The sequence below is a fragment of the Apteryx mantelli genome, chromosome 1 (genome assembly GCF_036417845.1).
Source record: "Apteryx mantelli isolate bAptMan1 chromosome 1, bAptMan1.hap1, whole genome shotgun sequence".
Lineage (NCBI taxonomy): Eukaryota > Metazoa > Chordata > Aves > Apterygiformes > Apterygidae > Apteryx > Apteryx mantelli.
Genome location: NC_089978.1, coordinates 143,883,267 through 143,906,193, shown reverse-complemented (window position 1 = coordinate 143,906,193; position 22,927 = coordinate 143,883,267). Strand labels below are relative to the sequence as shown.

At 42.9% G+C, this 22,927-nt stretch overlaps 1 protein-coding gene across 5 annotated transcripts in view; it reads left to right on the top strand.

Moving 5' to 3' along the window:
• Window positions 1–22,527, top strand: part of PRR5 (proline rich 5) — a 94,859-nt gene extending 72,332 nt beyond the window's left edge. For all 5 annotated transcript variants that reach the window (XM_067305358.1, XM_067305349.1, XM_067305342.1 and 2 more), the window contains 2 exons: window positions 17,988–18,126; window positions 21,161–22,527. In XM_067305358.1, coding sequence (XP_067161459.1) covers window positions 17,988–18,126; window positions 21,161–21,711 — 690 coding nt within the window. In that variant the 3' untranslated portion in view covers window positions 21,712–22,527. The remainder of the gene's footprint in view (window positions 1–17,987; window positions 18,127–21,160) is intronic.
• Window positions 22,528–22,927: the final 400 nt, after the last annotated feature.

The following is a 22,927-nucleotide window of genomic DNA, read 5'->3' as shown; positions in this document are numbered from 1 at the left end:
GGAGAAGGTTTTTAACTAATTGCATTAGTTGGTACAAATGTCTTTTGTGGACCCGTTTTGGCCGGTAGACTAAAACTGACATAAAAGATAGAAAATTTGACCACTGAAGAACTCTGAACAGGAGATGTTCCCACGGTGCACAAATCCTTTGAGGCAGGGTGCTTTAATATGGGGATTGTCTACAGAGGGAACATAAGAAAGTTAATCTAAGCTACCTTTTAAAGAAGATTAATTAAACCTCATTAAAGCTCTATATGGACACTCATTTTGAGAATTAAAGGACTAAGAAGAGAAGCAAGTTAAATTAATGGCACTTTAATTGTAAATCAGAGGCCTAAGCACAATTTATCTAATCAGCTTTCTGGTCTTAATTTAGTAAATATTATTTCATTTTCCTGAGTGTCCCTAGATTGATCTGGGAATCTCAGCTGTTCAATTACCCAGGACTCTGCATCAGGGATTCCCAAGCAGTAGCCATCACTTCTAAGTGATTTATGGCTGACTGTAGACCTGAGAGTTGTCCCCAGTGATAGTGGTGCCGTGGGTGCCATCTACCAGCTACGGCAGTGGGGAGCCCCTGCACAGAAGGGTAGAACCATTTGCTCTACGTGACTGAGTAGCTTTCCTGCAAGTAGCACCATCAGCTGGTGCTGTGGCCAGGGTCACTGTTGTACCTCCTATTCTGGCTTGTGCTGATTCACCTGGCACTACTCACAAGAGGCTAATAAAAACAGCAAAAATCACTTTTCCTACAACAGAAGGCAGGCTGTGCAGGGTTGTTGTGTAGTCTTGCATGCTTTGGCTTTCCCACAAATTGGGAGAGGAGTCCCCACTGGTTTGCAGTGAAATCTGCTCTGAGCTGCAAGTGCAGAATGGCTCAGGCAGTGTCTTGCCCAGATACCACCATTTCACTGCCTTCCTGCTGCCAAAAGCTTTTCAGCTGAGCACAAGGCAAGCAGAGCAGCTTCCCACCAGGAGGTTTCAGAGGCAGCCCATATGCCACTTCTCCTGCTCTTTGAGCCTTTCCTGTGGCAGTGTAACACTGCAGTCGTGGCGCTGAAAGGTGGTGCAGCATGTGGGATTTTTGGTGCCTGCTGATAGCACAGCTCCCTCTTCATCATCTCACTGCCTGTATCTTCACCTTTTCCCTTCCTTCACGTTTCCTTCTGACTTTTGCTCCCTCTGTCCCCGTTTTGCTCTTCCTCTAGGCAGCAAGGAGAAACCCAGAGAGGGAAGTAGTTGTAAGCACAGCGGTCACACAGAGGACAGCTGAAAGCCTGTCCTTGAAGGCAGCACTGTCTCTGATTGCAGTTTCCCCCTCCTGCCTTTGGTTATGCCCCTAAACTGGGTCAAGGCTGAGAGCGGCCTGTGGCAGAGTGCGGGGACGCAGAGGAGGGAAGCAGCACGACTGCAGAGCCTGTGCTGTGGCACTTGCGGCCCAGGCGGGCTGCAGAGAGGAAATGCAGATGCTCTGAAGCACCTTTTGGCTTGTAGAAAAGGTGAGCTGGAGCTGGTTGTGGTCGCTGGCAGGCAGCCAGCGCTGTTCTGGTGCAGGGACTGACCGAGGCACTTCCAGCTTTCCTTGCCATAGAAAGGGGGGGTCCCCAGGCAGCAGAGTTCATGCAGTTTTGTGAATGGGAGCTTTGTGGAAAAGTCCTGTGTAATTACAGAGGAGCACACCAAATGATTTTCTGTATAAATTGTTTAGAAGCAACTCTGACAGCTGTTTCTTTCCATCAAGAATTAATTTTTTCTCCTGGGTTTTTGGGTTTGGGTTTTTTTTTTCCTAACTGTGCTATAGAATTTTATTAGAGGAAGATCTTTCCTTGTAAGCCAGCAGGATGATTAAGAAGAATTATGTAAAATTTCCTATTCTCTGACTTCTCCCCAGAAGAGGCACTGAGAAGCAAAAGAATTGTGAAAGATAAGGAAGCTCCTGTTACAAAATGCCATCCTAGCCCTATCCCCAAGCTCCTCCAGTCCCATTTCCAGTCCCATTCTGCTGCTGCTAGCCCCAGCACCAGCAGCCCACAGAGATGTGGGGCAGTGCAGCATCCTCTTTCCCCCATTTGAACTGGTACGAGATGTGGCAGGGAGGCCACATTAATCAGCACGAAGGGAGAAGCGACCCCTGTGATTTCTGAGCATCTGGAGGAATCAGTCCTTGTTCCTTCTGGCCTCCTCTGTAATTGCCCACTCTCCAAGACAATCAGTAGATATAGCAGGCTGGTGGCACAAAGATCTGTGCAGAGAGTAATTGCTCTGTGGTGTATTTCTTCCAAAATAAAAGGCCGTGACAATCTGCAAATGATAGGGAAGGGACTGAATGCATCTCTCAGAGTCATCATTTCTTCCACCTTGAGTGGATAAGGTTAATTGTCATTCATTGGTAATTTCACATTCTTACCCTTCGCTCTGTTGTAGCTGCAGAAATAACAACTATATGACACAGTGATATGCAACACTTACTGTGAAATTCATTAACTTGCCACTACCCGATAATTACAGGCAATTAAAAGGTAAACAGTTAATCATGTGACTGGACAGGATCCAGATTACGTTCTTTGATTTAAAGCATTATCTGTTAGGAGCCTTCGGTTGTTTCCAGTGAGTTACCAGGTAGTTTCAGCAAAACTTCCTGCACTGTGAGGTGGTGACTATGTGATAGGTCAGCAACCCGCTGAGTCACGCTTTGGGGCAGTCACAGAACGTCCCTAGGACATGATAACTGTGGTGAACCTTGCTGTGAGTGAACTGGCTTGCCATCAGGGCAGGGTTTTGCTGAGAACCGACCATTCATCACAAACAGGATGTGAGCAGCAGGGCAGTAAGCAAGAGGGAGCCATTAAAAAAGACCAGGGGAGGCAACACTGCCTGCCTTTCCAGGACTGCTGTGAGCACTGCTAATGCCACAAGCTCCCAGCTCTGGCGCTCCTAAAAATGGAGTGCCAGAGGCCTCTGTTTTGAAGCTATTAGTAATTAGTTATTGCTCTCTAGTGCTAATCCAAACACGGTTTTGGAAAAAGCAACCATATTACAGTCAAGCTGAGGCTGGCAAGAGGAATGTCATACTTCAGCCTGGCTGAAATCTGTCAGAGCAGTATTTTGCAAAATACAGCTGTTGTACTCGAAGTGGCTCTTACATAAAATCAATTTAATTTCTTCTCCTTGAGCAGCTAAGAGCTGTCAGATATTCCATTTCAGGGCTCCATGTACCTCCAATCCTCCTTTCTTGCTGTCATGGACAAGAGCCTTCGTGTGCTAGGCACTATATAAACAGAATGAAAATTCGGTCCCTGCTCTAAAGATTATGCAGCCTAATGCAAGAGGCAGGAGATGTATCTGTACACACAGATGGGGAATACAAGGAAACAAGGAGACAAACATAACAGAAATGATTTTATGACAAATAAATACATTGGTGCTCTTAGTTATCCAAGTGTCTTTTAGAGACTAAGGGTAATGTGATCTTTGTACCCTTATTGTTGGTGGCCTCTTGAGCTCCAAGAAAAAAATAAATGCCTCATTCCTCCTGTATCATTCATGAGCCTTTATTGTGGTTTTATTGTTTAGTGAAAGAGAAGAAAATCTTTGAAGAAACAGTGGGGTATTTCCATTTTCAAAATGTCTGAATCACACAAGGACAGATGTTTAGGTAGTGTGAAGCTAATGCAGCTCTGTTAAAGCCAGTTTATGCTAGAGGAGGAATTAGGCCAATAGTTTTGTCTGAAAAGTTCTAGAATATGGTTATATATAGGCTAGGTTATATATATTTAACAGTGTTGTTCACATTTAAAACAAAAACAAGTAGAAGGCTTGCTCTGTGGAGGTGGCTGTGTGATGTGTAAATTAAATTAAGGATCGTTCAGCTTTGAAAAAGTTACTTCCGTTTCAATAGTGGGACCATGCCTTCAACAGAGGCAGATCAGGGTGTCGATTCCAACTGCACAGATTTCCACTACATGTTGATCTGCCACAGTTGGTGCAAGATGCTGAATTTTGCCACGTAGTGGAGTTGTGGGTGGGTGTGTCCCTGAGAGATGACTGAGACAAAGAAATGAAGATCAGCCTTTTAGAACCGCTTCTGATCATCATGTCCTTAATCCATGTGCTATTTGTGTTTTGAGAGTAGACAACTCGGCGTTGTCTGGTTGTAAATCCATACTTTGTGTGCTTATACTTGCTACCTCTTTATCTTATACACTGTAGGACTGAGAGAAGGTGTCCATTCTAGATCCAGTCAGTTATTTTCCAAGTGCTTTGCACTGGCAAACACTCTTTATTGGAATTGAGTTGTCCTGTAGGAATGCACTGCTTTCAACCAAACGCCTGCTGCAAGCCAGGAGGGCACCTCAGGCCCAGGCTTGCCTGGGGCCGGGGCTCCCAGGCTTCCCATGCTCAGGGATTTATAAGCTAGACCTTAGGCCTCCCTGTGCAACTGCGTAGCAATGAAGTGTTTGCTAAGAGCTACGCAGCTCAGTTCCCCGTTGTCCCTGCAGACTGCTCCCCAGCTGCCCAAATACCAAGCTCAGGGCAAGCCACCGTGCTCAGTTGCTGGTTGCCCCAGCTGACACTTGCCTGGGGGTTTCTCAGCTGCTCACCCTCTGAAGCCAGGATTTGTAGGTAATCTAGAGGATGCTGCTTTCTGGCTCACATGGGTGAGTTGGTGATGGTGAAAATTGTGTCACTATCAGAAGTAGCAAGAAAAAAAAAATCTGGAAGGGGCAGGTGATGTCTCTGCACAGTCTATTCAAGTGTATTTCAGGGGGAGAAGAAAATTCCTGGGGTTGGTTCAGTTCCTCACAAAGGCTGAAGCAGCAGGGAGGATGCTGAAGGATGAATGTTTATTATTGATTTAAAAGGCGAGCATGGTTGTGAAGGGAACTATCTGGAGCAAGTAGGTAACAGCAGTCAAGTTAACATTTGCAGGTCTTCAGAAGCATTTCTTGGATGTCTCTTCAAAAGAGCTTGGAAAAACTGAAGGTGGGCTCTGCCATCCTTTTTTCTGTCTGAGTCCCAACCCAAAAATAAATGCACAATGGATTTTCTTTTAGTAAATGTTAAATGGGAAAAAAACTCTGAACCAAGACTAGGTAAAAGACTTGAATGCTCAGAGTTAAAAATCATCAATTGCCCAGCAAGGTCAGAGCTTAATGTGTATAGATCAATGAGAACTTCAGGAGGGAGCCTAAAAAGAAATGAGCTGCTTTACTCCCTTGAGCATTAAACATCACATCTAATTATTTGGTAACTTGCAGGGTAATCTCCACATGGGCCTGCGCGTGCTCTGCTGTGCGCCTGCGTGGTTGTCTGCGAGGGTAACGTGGCAGTGCAGCAGCATCTGTAAATGCAGACAGACTAACTCCCGCTCAAAGTTATTCTATAAGCAGCTCTGCAGAGACACTCACCTATGCATAGATTCATTTGGTTGGTTCTTTCAAAGTCACATTAGCTTATTTAACTGGAATGATTGCACTTCTCTTCTGTGCCCAGGGGAGCCACTTAGGCAGGAATCAGACAACCTCTAGCCCTAAAACTATAAAAAGCAGAAATGTATACCATTATTTTTGATGGATCTTTATTAGCAATCTGGCTGTTCAGCTTCTGCAGGAGTCTAACCAGCACATTTAAATCTCAAAATAACTTCCTTACTTTTAATCATTTCATATCTTTTCCTTATCTTCAGTCTTTATCTTCTGCCTTGTCTTTTGCAATCCTGTATAAAATGTTTAATAGTAGCTTAAAGAAAAATAATGTATTGGATTTCTGTGGGTAAGAGGAAGGCTTTTCTTTTCCTAGTGTTTGATCCTGTCTGAGAAGAAAAATCCTATTGCTATCTTTCTGCAGCCAAGCCATTTTGAAAAACTCTCACCAACCTAACACAAACCATGTCTGGGTGTTTTGTCTTCCTTATCTTTTGTCTGTGTCTCAGTGTCACCAATGAAAGGAAGAGAGAGACAGAGCTGCTTCTCACGCTGACACTGACATAACTTGGCACTTGCTTAAGATTAAAGTGAAAGTGACAAGATCTTTATTTCTGAGGCAGTCGCAGGGATGTGAAGTGCTGACTTCTGTCAATACTGCCATGGCAAGCCTCCCTGCCTCTCCCTCCTGTGAGCACTGTTGCTATGAGAAAAGAAAGGGGTAGAGATGAGACCAGGCATGATGTAACCCTTCAAATATTCTAGACTTTACCAGTATGCCAGTGTTTTAGGCTAAGATGATGTGAGGAAAAAATGATGTGAGGCAACACTGCCAGGGTCTCATAAGGATACAACCATGAAATGTATGGCTGCATAAGTCTAACACATGCTAAAAGCATGCCAGTGCCTAGAAATGGACATGTAACACATATAGGGCATGGCCTTCAGCGGGTGTGAACCAGTATAACTTCATTAACGTAACTGGGGTTATTCTTATTTACAGTAATTATCTGCCCTGTGAGTACAGTTTTGTACATTTCCTCCATGCACCAGATATACCTGTTTGCAAACAGACAAGAGCATACTCTTAGAGCTTTGCTGAAGACAATCCGTCATGGATTATTAGCCTCCACTAGGTTGTGGTTTTTCCCAGAGAGGGGAAACTCTTTCCTTCCAGCTTGTTCCAGCCTGTAAAGGTGCGCCTCCATCTCCCCGAACCCCCGTATGTTTTCTCACTGCCTCTGGATTGCTGCAGAGAAGCCCCCATGGATGAAAGGACCCATGTGGTTTAAGCGGATCAGATTCAGCTTAGTCAACACAGACTCAGGCAAAGCAAAATTTAGTCCCTGCTTGAAGCAGTTTTGTTTCTGTTTTGAGTCTGTTTCCTAAAGGTTAAAAAATGTCAGGGTTTTTCTACCTGGCGTGAAAGTACCACGAGTCATTAAAGAAACTCCTAGTTTAAACTCCTAGTCCTCAGCCAGAAACAAACTAGTGGGGAGGACTAGGAGTTTAAACTTCCAGGTCCTGCTTCTAACCCACTTGTCCCTGCTTGCCAGCCTGGACAGAAAATTTCATTCACTTCCTCCAAGGTTTCTTTAATGACTCATGGTACTTTCATGCCAGGTAGAAAAACCCTGACATTTTTTAACCTTTAGGAAACAGACTCAAAACAGAAACAAAGCTGTCTTGTCAAAAGGGAGCTGTTGATCTTGTAGTCCTTCTACAAGTGAGCTCCAAAAGTTTAACTCAGTTTTTTTATGGAACTTCTAGCTGTCAAATGGAGATTCCTCCAGAAATCCTGACCCCCATTCAAGCTAACAGGAGAATTCTGCTGACTGCATCAGGATTTCATCAATATATCTGGAAAAGTTGTCATTATCTGTATTTCATATCTGTTCGCACTCTGTTTCCAACCTTGCTGGCTTGGGCCAGACCACCACTTGATGTATCTCAGAATAGTTTCACTAACTGCAGCTAATGTTCAGAGTTAAGCTGAATAATTATTGCCAGCAGTCTGATCCTTCTCTGTAGGATAACAGAAGTCAGCATTGCACTTGCTTACCTCTTGAATAGGAAAGATGCAACTACATGAGGAAAGTACTTAAATCCATCCTCTTCCCTGTTCTTGGGGATTCAGTAACTAAGCTGTTTTTTTATTTCTAGAAACTAGTAATCCTATCAATTATTGACCATCTCCATCTCTGTGGTTAAATTCTGGAAACTAGTAATCCTATCAATTATTGACCATCTCCATCTCTGTGGTTAAATAATTTCTAGCACAGATTGTTTATGGTTAAGGGTTATTGCAGACTCCCATGCAGCAAGTTTTTAAATCACTGCTTGTCAGAAGCAGGCACAGTATTCTAGAAGAAAGCCCACACTGTGCATGCCCTATTTCTTCTTTTTTTCCATACACTTCTCCTACTTATAACTGTTAGTGACAAAATGTTGAATTTCATGAACTTTTGGCCTGATACTATATGGCTGATTTTATGTGCTGTGTTTTCCTTGGTGTGAAGATTACAAAGGCTGAGAAGAATCACTTATCAATCTGTTGACTCTGTATGTAAATGAAGGCCAGATGCTGCCCCAAAAATGCAATAGAAAAAGCTCCATTTGTGTAATACTGAGGGATTTGCTTTGCAGGCTGGATTCCCATGGAGCAGTGGGGGCAAATGCTGGTGAGGGGGCCCAACGTGTTCATGCACTGAGGGCTTCCTGATTTCATGTTGGAGCCTAGCCAGTCACTGCAGTGGCTATAGGAACAAGATCCTTGAGTTTTTCATTGCAGTGTTGTACAAGTTCAGCTGAAGTTGAAGGAAATGTGGGTGGGAGCCCCCCACGACGTTACTCTGTGGTGCAGTAAGAGCAGCAGCTCTGAACAGCTGTGTGCAGGAGGAGGGATTCAGCTGCTTGGGCAGCAACATACAGTGCTCCAACAGCCGCTGCAGTCGCCTCCAAAGCATGAGGCCAGGTGGACTGAGTCAAAAAATTGGCTCTCTAAAGCGTCAGAGCGCTTTAGAGATAATGGAAATTCTGTGAATGTGGGGACCACTCCTAAAGCCTTTTCTCCTTCAAGTAATCCTTGACATAACTTCTGCTGCCATAGTTTTGTGTGTGAGCGTTGCAGAATAAGGCCTTTCAGGGATATGTTTTCTTTTAATTTTTATCCTGACTGTTTGTATTGGGATGGTCAGTAACAATTAGATGATGCTATAATACATCTGAGGTAGAAAAGCTGCAGGATATTAAATGTGTGCATATGTGGGATGCATAACTGGGAGCCTTTGCTCCACCACAGGTGGTGGAAACAGAGAGAACCAGTGGCCTGTTGGTCTCCACTTCTTCCTCACACTAATTTCATGCCTGCACTGAGTCGAGGTTGCTGCTGTGTTGCTCAAGTTTTGTGAGGTTGGATATGATGCAATGAAAGGCATTACATATGCCAGTCAGATAACAATTAATCATGGCCTGTGAGAACACCGTTTACCCCATCTCCTACAAGCAAGGCTGCTTCTATCTCTTTGACTAAACTAAGAAGCAGATCTTGCTGTTTGTGTGGTCACCGGGGTGTGCACAGCAGTCTGCACACCCTTATCAAGTCTCTGCCAGCAGTGTTGTCTAAATAACACGCATTTTCACTATAGATATTATTTGGTGTCTGTCTTGAGACTTTTAATTTCAGGTTTTCCTGTGAGTAGTTGGGCAACTATTAATATCCAGTATTTGTCAGAGTATCACCACTGAATGTGTGTTTCTGCCAGTCATACTGACCTGTGGTCTGTTGCCAGTCAAGGAAAGAAACGCTTTTCTTAAAGCATTTTTCTTTTCTCCAAGGAATCTGCTGCCTTTAAGCAAAAAATAGTAACATTTCTTAGCTGTTTTCCTGTGTGCCTAAGACAGGGCAGCTTACGAGCCCAGGACATGCCTGCATTTGGGCCTGACCCTGTAAACACTTCCTGCAGTGTGTTTCCTTTCATGCAGCACCTGATCAGGACTGCGTCAGCAGGCCGTAGGTCCAGGCCTTTTGTTGGCAGGCCAGGATGGAGGCCAGTGGCTAAGGACACCCCAACCGACCCAGACTAAGGACGCCCCAGCACACCCAGGCTCAGGGTGTGGTGTTTGGACAGTGAACTGAACCATACACAGCTCCTTCCTGTCCAGTGGACAGAGGACTTCATTCTTTGGGTTGTCAAGTCAGCAAGAGTAATGATTGCTAAAATGACTTTATGAAATAATCCAGAAGCCTGGCTTCTGCTCCTTGCTTTCCTGAGTCTGGTAGGTGGTTGCTCAGGATCTGGCGCTCAGCTGTTCCTGCTCCGTGTCCCCTGTGGTAGAGCTGCACCAACATACTAGGAAGGGTTGTGCCTCCCTCAGTGCTCTGTCAGCTGCTCTCTGGCAGAGCTCTGGGCTTAGCTTCAGAAGACCTGCTTGCTTTGCCCAGCCTGACCTAGGGAAAGACAGATTTTATTTTATTTTGTTTTGTTTTGCTGTTCATTCAAAAATCATACAGCAGTTTGTCATGGTTGAAATAGGAGGCAATATTCTGTGCCAGCACTTGTGAAAACATCCTGATCAACTAAAACATTTAAGAGTGCTACAGTTATTTACTCGATTACCAGTGTATCCATCAGCACATCTAAAGTTGCAGGCTGGAGTGAAGCATTTCCCATCCTTATGTCCAGTTGCTGGGGCGCGCTTAGATGCTGGAGATTGTTTTTCAGAGGTGCAAGTATAATTTATCATGTAAATGGCTTTTATTATTCTGTGGTAAAGAGGGAAGTGAAAAGCATCTGACTGAGACCACCTCTTCTGGATGTTATTAGTGGTCAATGTTGTTAGTCAGAATTGAAAACTTTAAAGGACCTGTGACCTTTTCATAAATGCTGAGAAAAACATGAAGTTATTGTTGAACAGTCAGAAGCAGTTTGGTGTTTAATAGTGGTTTATGTTTTTTTCACACACAAATGAGTGAGGAGTGAGTATTTCACACACAAATAAGTTGCATGTGGCAACTTCCAGTCCAGAACTGAAGCAGCCTGCAGTAAAGATGAACGTAGGGAGGCTCAGCAGAGGAGCTCAGCAGTTGACCTGGTGTTTGCACGAGGTCTAAAAGAGACTCCAGGAGCTCAGGACTGATGTGAAGTATTGGGATAGAGCAGACGGCAAGGGGGAGAAGTGAAGGGAGCTGAAGAGTTAAAACAAAAGGAATCAGGTATACAAGAGTTATGGCCATGTGGAGACCCAGCTAAGACACTAAAGTGGAATAACATGAAGCAAGCATCAACAGAAGGCAACCAAGAGAAGCAGGTAGCAAAAAGAACAGCCAGCAGCTAAGTTTATTTCTAGCCTCTTGGTGTGCGTAAGACATCCTCTTCAGATGTGCCTGATTCTCAGAAGAAATGACAGATTTAGCTCTAGCCTCTTTCTCCCCAAGTATTGTGATTTATATACTAAGTTCTCTTTTCTGGTCCCTAGCCTGCCATCAAGAGGGTGATGCATTGCAAGATTTGTAGGTTAAGTCATACTTCCACCAGTGTAATCCACGAATCTCCAAGATTTCAACAAAGTTAGAGGAAGTGGTCAATATGCCTTTTTTCCCTTGTGCCTGCTCTGCCAGCCAGAAGTACATAGAGGAAAAATTCTTCTTTGTTCTACTTAGTTCTGTGCTAGGAAGTACTTATGAGGAAGTGTTTTGAAGTCCCATGATTTAACTCGTGTAGATGTCTTGAGCCTTATGTGGAAGAAGCAGCAATAGGGGGTAGTTTCACAGTTTGAGGTGGTTGGATGGTGGATATTGGTTGGTGGATATTCATTAGGAAGGAAGAAAAAAACAGTTAATGTATATTGGTGAGGAATTCTTATCCCATATGCAGGTGGTTTTGATGGTGGGAACTCTGCTTGATTATGTGGGGATAAAGGGTGAATTTTAAGGCTGCTTTCTGAGGGGCAGGGGAGCACACAGTGCCATGCCAAGCATGCACACAACATGTGTGTGAGAGCTTGGTTCCCACAGCATAGCTCTTGAAGGCTGTAATTCCCAAAGAGCAATGGGGCAGAAATTCATGCAGCCTGCTCTGTTGCCTAGTAGTTACTGCTCCTAGGGCTGTTTCATTATTAGTCTCCCTGGGCAGGTTATTAACTGTAGGCACTTCCCATCTTAGAGTTTTAGCACTTCTTTGCTCCCCAATGCAGGTAAAAAGCAGAAATGCAGCTTTGCATTCAGCTTGTGAGGTGAGAAGTGAGAGGCATAAGCACTACACAACACTAAACCTCCTCCCTTTCTGTCCCATTTCCACGTTTCACAAGCCAGCTCTTTACTGTAAGATGTTCTCCATCTACTTATAGGAACATGGGAAGCCCAAACCTCTGTGTCCGCTCTCTAATGAGACATACCAGACTAGCAGCAGCCTAAGCAGTTTTTCATGGCTGTGACTTTCTTTGCGAGTTGCTTTCTTACAGGAGCCTAAGGAAGCTAAGAGGCCAACACTAACTGAAAAATGGTGGAAAGTGGGTGATTAATTTCTGAGATCCTTTGAGACAGCCTGAGCACCTCCTTGATGGGCTGAGGATGACGCGTTGGCGTTTATGGTCATTAGGACATTTGCTGAGGACTAGCAATGTGGCTCTAAGTACTGTGTCGCCTCATTACGTATTTCTTCAGTGCATTCGTTCTGGAAGTGTTTATGCTAGCAGGTTATATTTTAAGTATGTTTGTAACCAAAAAGAAAAGGATTTCAATTATTGTGATGAATAAAGAGACAGAGATGGAGCCTTCGGGAGTATGCAGCAATGACTGCCTAGCTGCACAGGGGCAGAGGCTGCAGGCACGCATGCATCTTACTCATGCTGAGTTATATTGATAGCAGTTCTGCCAGCCTCAGTGGCAGTATGGGTGCTCACTGCTTATGAAGAAAAGAGCAAGGTGTTAAAAATATATATAATAGAATATAGCAATAAAGAGGTGTGATTACAGTTATTTCATTGCCATGGTAAAATAAAACATGGAAATTTGATACTGATTTTTTAAAGGAAAATTATGGAGAATGCTACCATAATAGGTATTAGCTCTCTGGCTACTTTGCAAGTCATGTAGCTTACACTTAGATAAAATGTTTATAATGGCTGAATAATATTTTCTGTTAATACACCTATTCATTTTAAAAAATCCTCAAAGCAACCCCTCTTTATACTGTAAGGCATGCAAAAAGTTAAATCTATAAACATTAATCTGAGGCAGGTTTTAAGGTTGTGTTTAAGGAGGATTCTTCAGGTACTTAAATGCCTGCCTGGGCTAGTGTCCATTTTAGAACCACATTGAGGCTTAGAGAATTGCTACAAATTTTAAAAGGAGGTTGTGGGCTTACATGGCTTACTAAATCCCTCGCCATTCTTCTAAATATGTCTGCTTATTAGCAGGGCCAAAAGAAGAATATATCACCTATTCTTTCCCCTTTGTTTTCATATGAAGTCCTTGTGTCATTTAAAAACTCAATAGGAGTTTGTGATTAGCTCACTGAACTAACCAGGGTGGAAGCCCGAGCAGATCAGTGCATCTGTTCTGACTGGGATGACTTACACTTCTGACTCGTGAAGTTCCCAAACACAAGGAATGTTTTATTCAAACAATATACTTTAATGTAGTGATGGGGGTTATGCGCATGGCCAGTAACCCTGTCTTAACAGAGAGGATAGCAACTTCCAGTTGAGAGGACAGTAACATCTTAAAATACCTAACTCAATAACCTGTAATCTTCAGTGTATATGACCCTTCTGGGAATGTTTATGGATCTGCATGTCAAAAGTAGTGGTGCATTGGGTCCTTTTAATGCTTTCAAACTACTACATACAATCTCTATCTCCAAATGATTTAATCAGAAGTAATGAAGTAAGCAGTCTGGATACTGTGTTATATTCTGAAATATTTATCTCTCTTCTTGATGCTGAGTACAAACCTTTTCCATTTGCAAGGATTTCACATCTTCAGGACTCAAAGCATCATATTCCATGTCTTGAAAGATGACAGGGAGTAGGGCAGACTCCTGTCTCCAGATATAATATTACACTATTAACGTTCCAAATAGAATGAGGTGACAGTTGCATTTCAAAACAGTGTAACCAAAATCAGGACTTGATCCAGAAGGTACACTCTTCCAGAAATGCTAAGGCACTTGCAACTGTTTGATACTGAACTATTTTGGCCTTCAGTTAAGAAATAAATAGGTCAGGGAAAGCCTATGACAGGAATTTAATAGATACATCTAATACTCTCAAGGAAGCGTGAAACTCCTGCTAAAATGAAATTGGGTTCCTAAAAGGTCACGGATATCTTTTAGAGTAAGTTTTTGCATGTCTGCAGAGCAAATTTTGCATTAAAGATAAGGGTAGAGCCTCTGTTTTACTGCTAATGCTCCAAGTTTTCATTTTTTTTCTCCAGATTATGATATGGCTTCCTGTAAGCTAAGCAGCCAGCCTGCTAGATCTGACTTTTACTTTATCGCTGTATATCGACATGCCAAACAGATAAGATATCAAGCAGTAAGTACAAGAAGAACCAAGAGTTGCCAAAATAACAAGAAAATAAATAACCTTTTTATATTGGTGAATTTTAAATCCTGCCATCAGTTTCCCAGAAACCATTATGACATGCATAAAAATCCCAAATTGGCTTTAATCTAAAGTTAATTTTGCCTTTATAAGCATAATTACTTAAAAATTTGGGATAGGGTGCTTTTTAAAATACACATTTTTATATGGGTATATATAGATACACACACACACACCCTTCTTACTGAAACTCCTTGCCCCCCTCAGACCTAGACAGTGCCAAATTAGCTGTTTGGGTAAACCCCTGCTTAGCCAAGGGGATAGAAAACTGCAGTATGTGATGGAGTGGGAACAAGTGGGCAGGGGCAGAGAGGGACAGTAAACTCTGCAAGTGAGGTTTGTGTGCTGCTGTACTGCTGTATCACTGCTGGGATAACAATAATTGGCAAGTCAGTCATCATTTCCGACCCCTTCTCTAACCTGGCTGTTCGGAATATTAATATTAATGAGATGATAACCACGTGGACACTGTAAGCCAGCGCAGGGCTATATAGGCCACTGAAACATGTTGCCAGGGGCTTGCTATTGCCAGCCGCTGGGATGACCAGCTCACAGCTGGCCCAGCTGTGCTCAGCAAGTCCCACCTCTGGCTGCTGTTCGGCTGGATCCAAAGTGACATTTGCTGTGCAGCACTAGCAAAACCTGAGGATTTCTGTAACGAAACAAATGCAGAATTTGAAAGTTGCATTTTCTCAAATAGGGTCGAGGAACTCTTCTGCCTCTATTAGTTTCCTTGTTGTATCTTAGCTAACCTATTGTAGGCTGCCTGTATGCCTGCAGCTACCTCCTTTCTGGGCTATGACCTTATCAGCTTTTAAAGCTAAGCAGGGGCTGGCTTATATCTCATGACCTAACCTTTGACAACCTACAGCCCGGATCCCGGTTGTAATGCGCTTCTCCTCTGTGCCTTGGGGTCCCATTGATACAGCTGTAGCAGGGACCAGCTTGCTCTGTAGCAGGCTATGCCTGGGCACAAGCTTTTGGCTTCCTGAGCAGCATTCAGTGACTAAAGAGCCTCGCTGCCCTGAGAGGAGGCTGCGGGCCAGGTGGAAGTGGCCCCAGATTGCTCTGAGCCTGTATGCGCTCCACTGGGCCCCTCTGGCTGAGATAATTTGTAAATAAGTGATGGTGCTTTTCAGGTCATATGGAAAGTTTGGGTTTGGAAAGCTGAGATAGTCTTCGCTGAATATTGGGCTGTACTTGTTGTATTTGGATAAATAGAGGGCTCTGGAGGAAGAAGTTTGTCATTGAATAACACAGCAGAGAGAAATGCAGAAGCGGCACGATTTTACACATTCACTGTGTGGTCTGCAACCTGCTATACTACTGCTCTAACAGCAGCTGCGTACACACCGCAGCACTTATAAAATGGTTTAAGGGGACTGCCCCTTCTAGTGATTTCAGGAAGGCCTGTAACAATAGTTAATGCAGGAAGGATCTTGCAGGTGGATACAACATATTCGTGCCAAGACAAGGAACAGAAAAGAAGTCATCACAGCTCCGGTGAAAGCCAGATGTTTTATGACTTTTCAGTATGTTTTGAAAGCTTCCCGTGAATGATTGCAAAACTGAGGAATAAGACTAATGGCTGGCTGTGTTAACGTTAGTAGAAGGTTTTACACTGTAAAAATGGTATTTTATGGTCTCTTCACTTGAAAGGTGGGAACTAAGATAAACTGAAGTGAAAACAAGGGTGGAGAATATCACTGAGAGAAAGAAAAGAACTTGAGGACAAAACTGAAGAGGAAATTGGTGCAAGTTGTTAGGCAGCTGGGAGTTTGAGAGACGAGAGCACGGCCTGGGCGCAGGGAACCAAAGCTGTTCCCCTGCCCTGGTGTGAAAGCAGGGTCAGCTGGAGCCTGTGCGCTCCGTTTCCATCTACCCAGGGAACCTACCTCAGCCCAAGCACCTTTCGAGCTGCTGGGAGCCGCCTTTTATCCCAGAGAGAGTAGCAGTCTACTACAGAATAAAGCTCATGCTTTAGAGGTGTTAATCAAGGAAGAAGGAATTTATAGCAGAACAGGTAATTTACAGCCAAGTGTGAAAACAAAAAAACTTTTCAAGCATGCAAGGCTGACAGGAGTGTTAAGATGCCACCGGGCACGGACAGTTTTGTCACTTGTACAGTATCATAGTTCTGCTAATGGTAAGAATTATGTTGTGGGCAGCATGGTACTAGTGAATTACCGTGTTTCATTCTCCACAGCTGATATTTAGCTACCTTCTTTCACAAGAATTAAAAGTACTTAGACAGCAGAAAAGTAAAGCCTTACCCCAGAGTCTGGGCATGAGCAATACTAAATAGCACTTACCTTTGCCACTAGTACTGTATATCACATTTAGGAAACTGGGTCTGGAGATAACCAGAGTGGGAACCTGGAACTGATGGCCTGATAATGTCGTTCTTTGCCAATGGGTTATGAACTTGATATGATCATGAACCATGCTAGCAATGACTTTGAAATAATAGGTGTACCTTCACTAAGCCTCCTGAGTTATTTCTAGGTTATTTTTATCTTTTTTTAATTGATTGAATAGCATAAAAGGCTATGGGTTCATTCTGCAGTTACTTTGGTGCTTGCAAGCTTTCAGACTCACTGCATATGCCCTCACATTCCTATTTGTATTTGTGAATCTCTGAAAGTTTTACAGGACATAGCACATTTCCAAAGACTGTTATTCATTATTTGAAACCCACTGAACTGTTTCTTCTTGGTTAGCCATTATTTACTACTTTTCATTCACAAACTTCTATCAAGTGAAGGAGCATAAATAATGCCACGTGGCTAGCCTTGTCATTCAGCCAGCACAGCAGCCAAGAGGTGAAGCAAGTCATTCACAAACACATTACAGGCTGATATTTTTTCGTAGACACTTTTTGGGGAATCATACTAAGCAACAAATACATCCTGAACATCAGGATCCTTTCACATACTGAAGGAAGTGTTGCAATTTTACTCGTTTGATCTGCATAGTTCTCTCTGGCTTCTTTGATCCCAACATGTTGATTGGGCTTTTAACAACAATTCAGAGATATTGTGAAATCTGAAATTCTGCTGAATTCCAGCAGAATTCCCACTGAGTTTGACATTTGTGATCTTAACTTTACAAGAAGATATGTCAAAATATATATCATACGGCTACACAGAGACACACTGAAATGAGGATATGCTTTGGGGAACAAGTGGAATCCTTCACATGAGTATAAAGGGCTCTCATCTGGCACCAGTAAGTGGAGGGGAGACTACAGCTCCCAGCATTTACCTGGTAACTCCCCAACCATATAAGTCCACTCCTGGGTGGAAGGGCATAATTAAGAGCTAAGGGCAAAAGATTTTGCCTATGGGTGAATCTTACCATGGGTAGTTTTAATGTGACTTTTGCCTGGATAACGACAAGTGCCAAGGAGGTGTGAAGAAAGGGATATAAAACCTCTTCACTGTAAATATATCTTGTTGAAAGTATCTTGAAAGAGATATTTCAGTCTTGGTTTTACCTTTTCCTTACTCCTGTTGGTATTGCTTAGATGGCAGTGACACCTTGTGGTACCAGCCTCTGGTGCAGCACCCAGTGGTAGTTCATCTTTCGTTCAGGTAGTCCATACAAGTTTACAATAACAAAAAGCCCAGGGACATTTTTAATTGATCTTCGCAGAGCTAATGCTGCATTGTCCCTGAGCGAGTGCCTTTGCACTCAGCAGGATGCACCTTTTTAAACTCCTGGAAGTAGATATTGTCTCTGAGCATTTGTGGAGTGCCTGCATGGTGAGTCTCTCCGGTTTGATTCACATCTCTTGGTTTTAGAGTAGAAGGAATCAGCTGTAATAGCACATCTCAGTGTACCTTTGCTATGTAATGTAATGTAATGAAAATGCTTGCTGTCTCTCTACACTGGTGAGCAAAGAAACCTTGTGGCTGGAGGAGACAGTGTTCACCTTGGGTGTTTTCTCTCTTCCAGGGGGTTCATGAGTCGAAAGGTGTGACTGAAGATTATTTGAAACTGGAATCACTGATCCAGAAAGTCGTTTCTCCTTATTTGGGCACATATGGTCTGTATTCCAGTGATGGACCCTTCACACACTCTTCTTGTATTTTGGGTAAGAATAATAGAGGCTTTATCTGACAGAGCACAGAGCACTTCACCGAAAGCTTGGTCCACACAAGGCCAGGGCCCACACAAGAGGAGACCTCCTGTACTGACACAACACAGCCATGCTCTTTCATAAGGAAGGCTGAAGATGTGCTCTATCACAGTGAAACTTGCCAGTGGCAGCAGATGAAAGCAGATCATTGTAACATCGTGCTTATTACTTTAAATCAATGAATCCGGGGTGTGTTTAACTTTTCCATTGTACCTTTTAATGAAGGGTTTAACACAGGGTGCTTTATGGGCAGTGAGAAGAAGAAAAAGAAAGCTATTTCTAGAGTGATGAGTAGTGTCTGTTCATCAGTGCACAAAGATTGTGCAAAGTGGTTTAAAGCAGGAAAGAGAATGGGAATTTGGCCTAGAGAAGACTAAGTGATAAGCCTTCAAACGCGTAAAAGCTTTCTGCAGAGTGGAAGGTAAAAAACGTTTTTCCATGCCACTGCAGAGAAGCAAAGCAGAGTGAATTCCACATAGCAAGAGAAATTCAGATGCCACGGAAGGGAAACTTTCCAGTGTCACCTTTGTCAGGCACTGGAATAAACTGTTTCTGGAGCTTGTGGAATATCCATTACTAGAGGGCCTATATACAAGTCACATAAGCATCCATAAGGAACAGGGTGGGTATACGTGGTCCTGCCTTGTGGCAGAGGGGCTGACTAGGTGACCTTTTTGAGTCCCTTCCAGTTTATGGTCTATGATTCCCTGAGCATTAAAGCATTCAATGACTTCTGCAAAGGCAAGATTAGGCCTTAGGATGAGGGTCTTTTGAAAATTCCATTTATTAATTCAGTCTGTTGAAAACGCAAGGGAAATACTAGCAGCGCAAATCCAAAGGGAAATGTGGTAAATTGTACCCAAAGATTTATATGCAAATACTGTGATAGCCTGCTTGAATGGAGAAAGCAGAGGAGCAAATGAGTTAAATTGTGCATTTTCTGTGCAGTCAATTTAATCTGTTTGCTTGTCAGAAATGGTCTATAAAGTAGTTGATTTTCCCCTGAAGCTGAATGGAAAATGGTTGCATTGCAGTAGGTATTTAAGAAACAAATCAGTTTTATGTGAATAAATCTAGGCCGGTTATTTATGGAAAATGGTTTAAGATTACTGCTTTGTATTCGTCACTTGCCATTAAAAGGCCACCAGCATTTAAACATATCCTCAAGTTGACATTTTCTGAATACAAGCTTTTATATGTCAGGACCAAAAAAAAAAAAAAAAAAGCACCTAAAGCATAATAAAATTCCTCTGAAGTAGGTTTCTAGAAAATAAATGTTCCTCTGTATTATGTGACTGCAGAAGATGTCAAGGTTTTGTTGGACTGAACACCTCCCCTTGCTACTGCCAGTAGTGCAGACCTGTAGCAGTACCCCTGAATAGTCCTACTCTGGTCAGTGAGTCTGGATCCAAGGGAGCTGAGTGCATAAATCTCTGCTACTTTTAAACTAATGCAACTAGTTCTGTCCAGCTGTTTTGGTAGTATGATTTAAAGCTGTGACATATTTTCTGTGGGACTACTGCCCCCCTTTCTTCTCCATCTGGCTAGCACACCCAGCCTTCTCTTCCAGCCCAACCTTGATGTGACCAAAAAGTCAGAGCTCCTCTAGCAGGGCTGCACCAAGAAAACTTTTCTGCATGCCAGGTCAACAAAGGCAAGGTCTGAAAGTGAACTTGGCTCCATTGATTTTTACTGTTGAGGCAGAAACATCTACAAAATGCAATCTTAAGTACAGAAACTGTTTTTTTTATTTGTACAGCATATGACTGTAATTTGTGTCCAGGTAAGCAGTTCAGTATAACCTTAGAAGAGAAGGGCATTTCTAAAGGAAACTTTATGGGTTGGAGGAGATACATATATCTGCATCATGATTTAAAGCAGACAGTTTATACGCAGTGGCTGTGGCTGACTTCCAGATTGTAACTCAGTTCCCTTCTCCAGCCGTGTCCCTTCCATGGGGATGGCGAAGTGACAGCAGCAGGAGAAAGCTTCAAAAAGAGAGATTAGTCACACCACTTTTTTTTTCTAATACAAGTGAGTCTTAGCAATGAAATGTCCCCAAAAGTTGGAAAGACGGTCATTTTGATCTAGCTCCATGAGAGCGCTCCAGTCCTAAAGTACTCATAGCTGATCTCCATGCTGAATTGCTGCCATCTACTGCTCAGTGTTTGGAAAGAACTCACTTGGTTAACAGCAGCATTAATAAAATTTCTGCAGGAATGAGTGCAGGTTTGTTTGCCAGAAAGACTGTTGTGGGCACTGCCATCCAGTTAACACTGCAGAACGCTCGTGGTGCTCTTTCCTTGTGTGGTCTCTGAACAATGCTTTCAATTTAAGTTTTTCGAAAATGATTAATAAGACCGCATGCCTTAATCCTTGTGCCCCAAATCTGAAGGGACCTGATTTTCCCTAGGTGGGTGGCTGGTTCCCTGCTTTCTTATAGAGATTGATAGCACTGTCTCTCCAATACAGTTTTGGTTTAATGTGAAGAAATGAGGTTTTGAAAGCACAAGTAGAGGTAAAACTAAATAGAACTCAATTCCACCAGACCTGGGGCAAAGTTAGCTTTCAGACACTTAACTTCTCAACTACTAGAAATTAGTGATGACCTTTACAACCCAAAAAAATGAAGAACAGAAATTCCCATTCTGTTGTTTCTTAATGAAAGTATTTGCAACTGCATCTCAAGTGTCCTACAGTATTTAATACTTTACTGCAGCTGCTGAAATCATACAAATATAAGGGAATCTTAGCTATTATTTTTAAAAATAGGTTTCTGGTCTTTAATATGCCAAAGGAGTCTAGAAAATATGAATCCTATGGGTCTATAAAGCCACCAAGATGTATTCTTTTAAAAAATTCCTGTCATTTAAGAAAGGCTTGTGAATATTAGGGCCTTGACTTTTCTTTTTCAACACCTGTAATTAGTGATACCATGAAAATATTGCAGATGTTGTAGATACTAATCTGGGTCTTTGTCTATTCACAGAGAAGCGGTACTTCAGGCGTTCGAAGTCGGGTGACATCCTTGCTAAGAACCCTGTGGTGAGATCGAAAAGCTACAATAATCCATTATTGACACCAGTAGCCGAGTACGAAACTGAGGGCATAGCTGCCAATGGAACAGGCATCCGAAGGCACTCCGTTTCTGAAATGACCTCCTGCCTGGAGCTCCAGGGATACTCCAATCTCACCACTATCATGGACAATGGTTCCAAGAGCTCCATGACGGCCACGAAGAACTCACTCTCAGGAGACCAGGAAAGGCCCAGCACTGGGTCAGTGCAATGTTCTAGCAAACTCAACACGGTTGAGCAACAGAAAGGACTGTTCCACTCTATGGATGACCCACATGGGTCTTTTGAGCTGGACAGGGACCCTGCCTTGATTCCGGTTCCTTCTTCCAGCCCTGAGAATATAGTGGATCAGATTTTGGAGTCAATTGACTCTGATTCTGAAGGTATTTTCATTGATTTTGGCCGAGGTTGTTCCAGCTCGTCGGCCTACAACGTGGATGTGAACAGACAGAGCATCATGTGAAGGACGTCGGGAGACAGATCTTGGGTTTTAATATTATATATGAAAGTTGCTAATGCATTAAGTCAGACTGTGGGCAAGCTATATATGTCTAGGACCAGCACCTCAGTTGTAAGTCATCACAGCTGCACTGAAATACACAAACACAACAGGTGGCAACAGGTGGGAATCTGCTGCAGGGGAGAAGAAATCCCAGCCACTTCTGTACCCACCACTCTGCGGTCTGATTTCTTATTGTCTTTATAAACTTGGGGATTCACAAACTGAAAAGTGTCTGGTAAATTGCTATTAGTGCAACTGGCAGTGTTTTCTCAGTAATACAGCCTACCAAATAGCTGTGTTCACTTTTACTTATTTCAAGAAATTCCTGTAAAAGTTCAGGTTGTTCTCTGAACTGTAACATCTCAGCCAGAGCACAGAAACATATCCTTTTAAAAAACAAAAAGCAAAGTTTGTGGCCCTTCATGCCACAGAATACAGTGATAAAGAAGTCTTTTAATCTGTTCTTGTACATCTTGTATGCACTCCTTTGCCCAACGATGACTAGAATTCTTGAAGAAAGGCAAATAAACAGAAGTGTGCTAACTGATGTCATGCGAAGCCTGATGTCTGATGTTCTGTTTCACAGCCAATGCCTTGTGTCTGTGAGAGAGTTGTCTTCAAATTGGCTCTTAAGACCATGTTAATTTGCTTTGAACGTGGCACTTCCAAGAATTCTGTGCACTGTCAACTCCTGGAGTGTCTATTGTGTGGAGAACCTCCAGCAGAATTCAAGTTACTTGTTTCCTAAGTAAATAAAAACATGGGCTCTTGGTGAAATCTTCATTATATATTTATGTTCTTAAAGGAATACTGTAATGCGTATACTGTAAATTATGTATTGATATTTGGGGAGTATGAGCCTTGCAGTTCTTCTGATCCTGAGCACTCTCAGCTCTTTGATTGTCCCTAGCAGTAACATGCTATAACATCTGTGTCAGTGATTTTACAGAGGATTGATACACATGATACTGATGTGAACTGGAAATCTTGATGCCTGTTAGATTTCTGACCTGATGATTTTACAGGAAATGAAGAGCAACTGCAAGTCACCTATTCCAGGTAACTCTTCGGGAAGAGAGAGCGCTTGCAGCGCTGCTCAGCAGTGGCTGAGCGCCCACTTGGCTCTGGCAGTATCTGGTGCTTTGGCGCAGATACTCAAAGATTTTTCAGCTTTGCT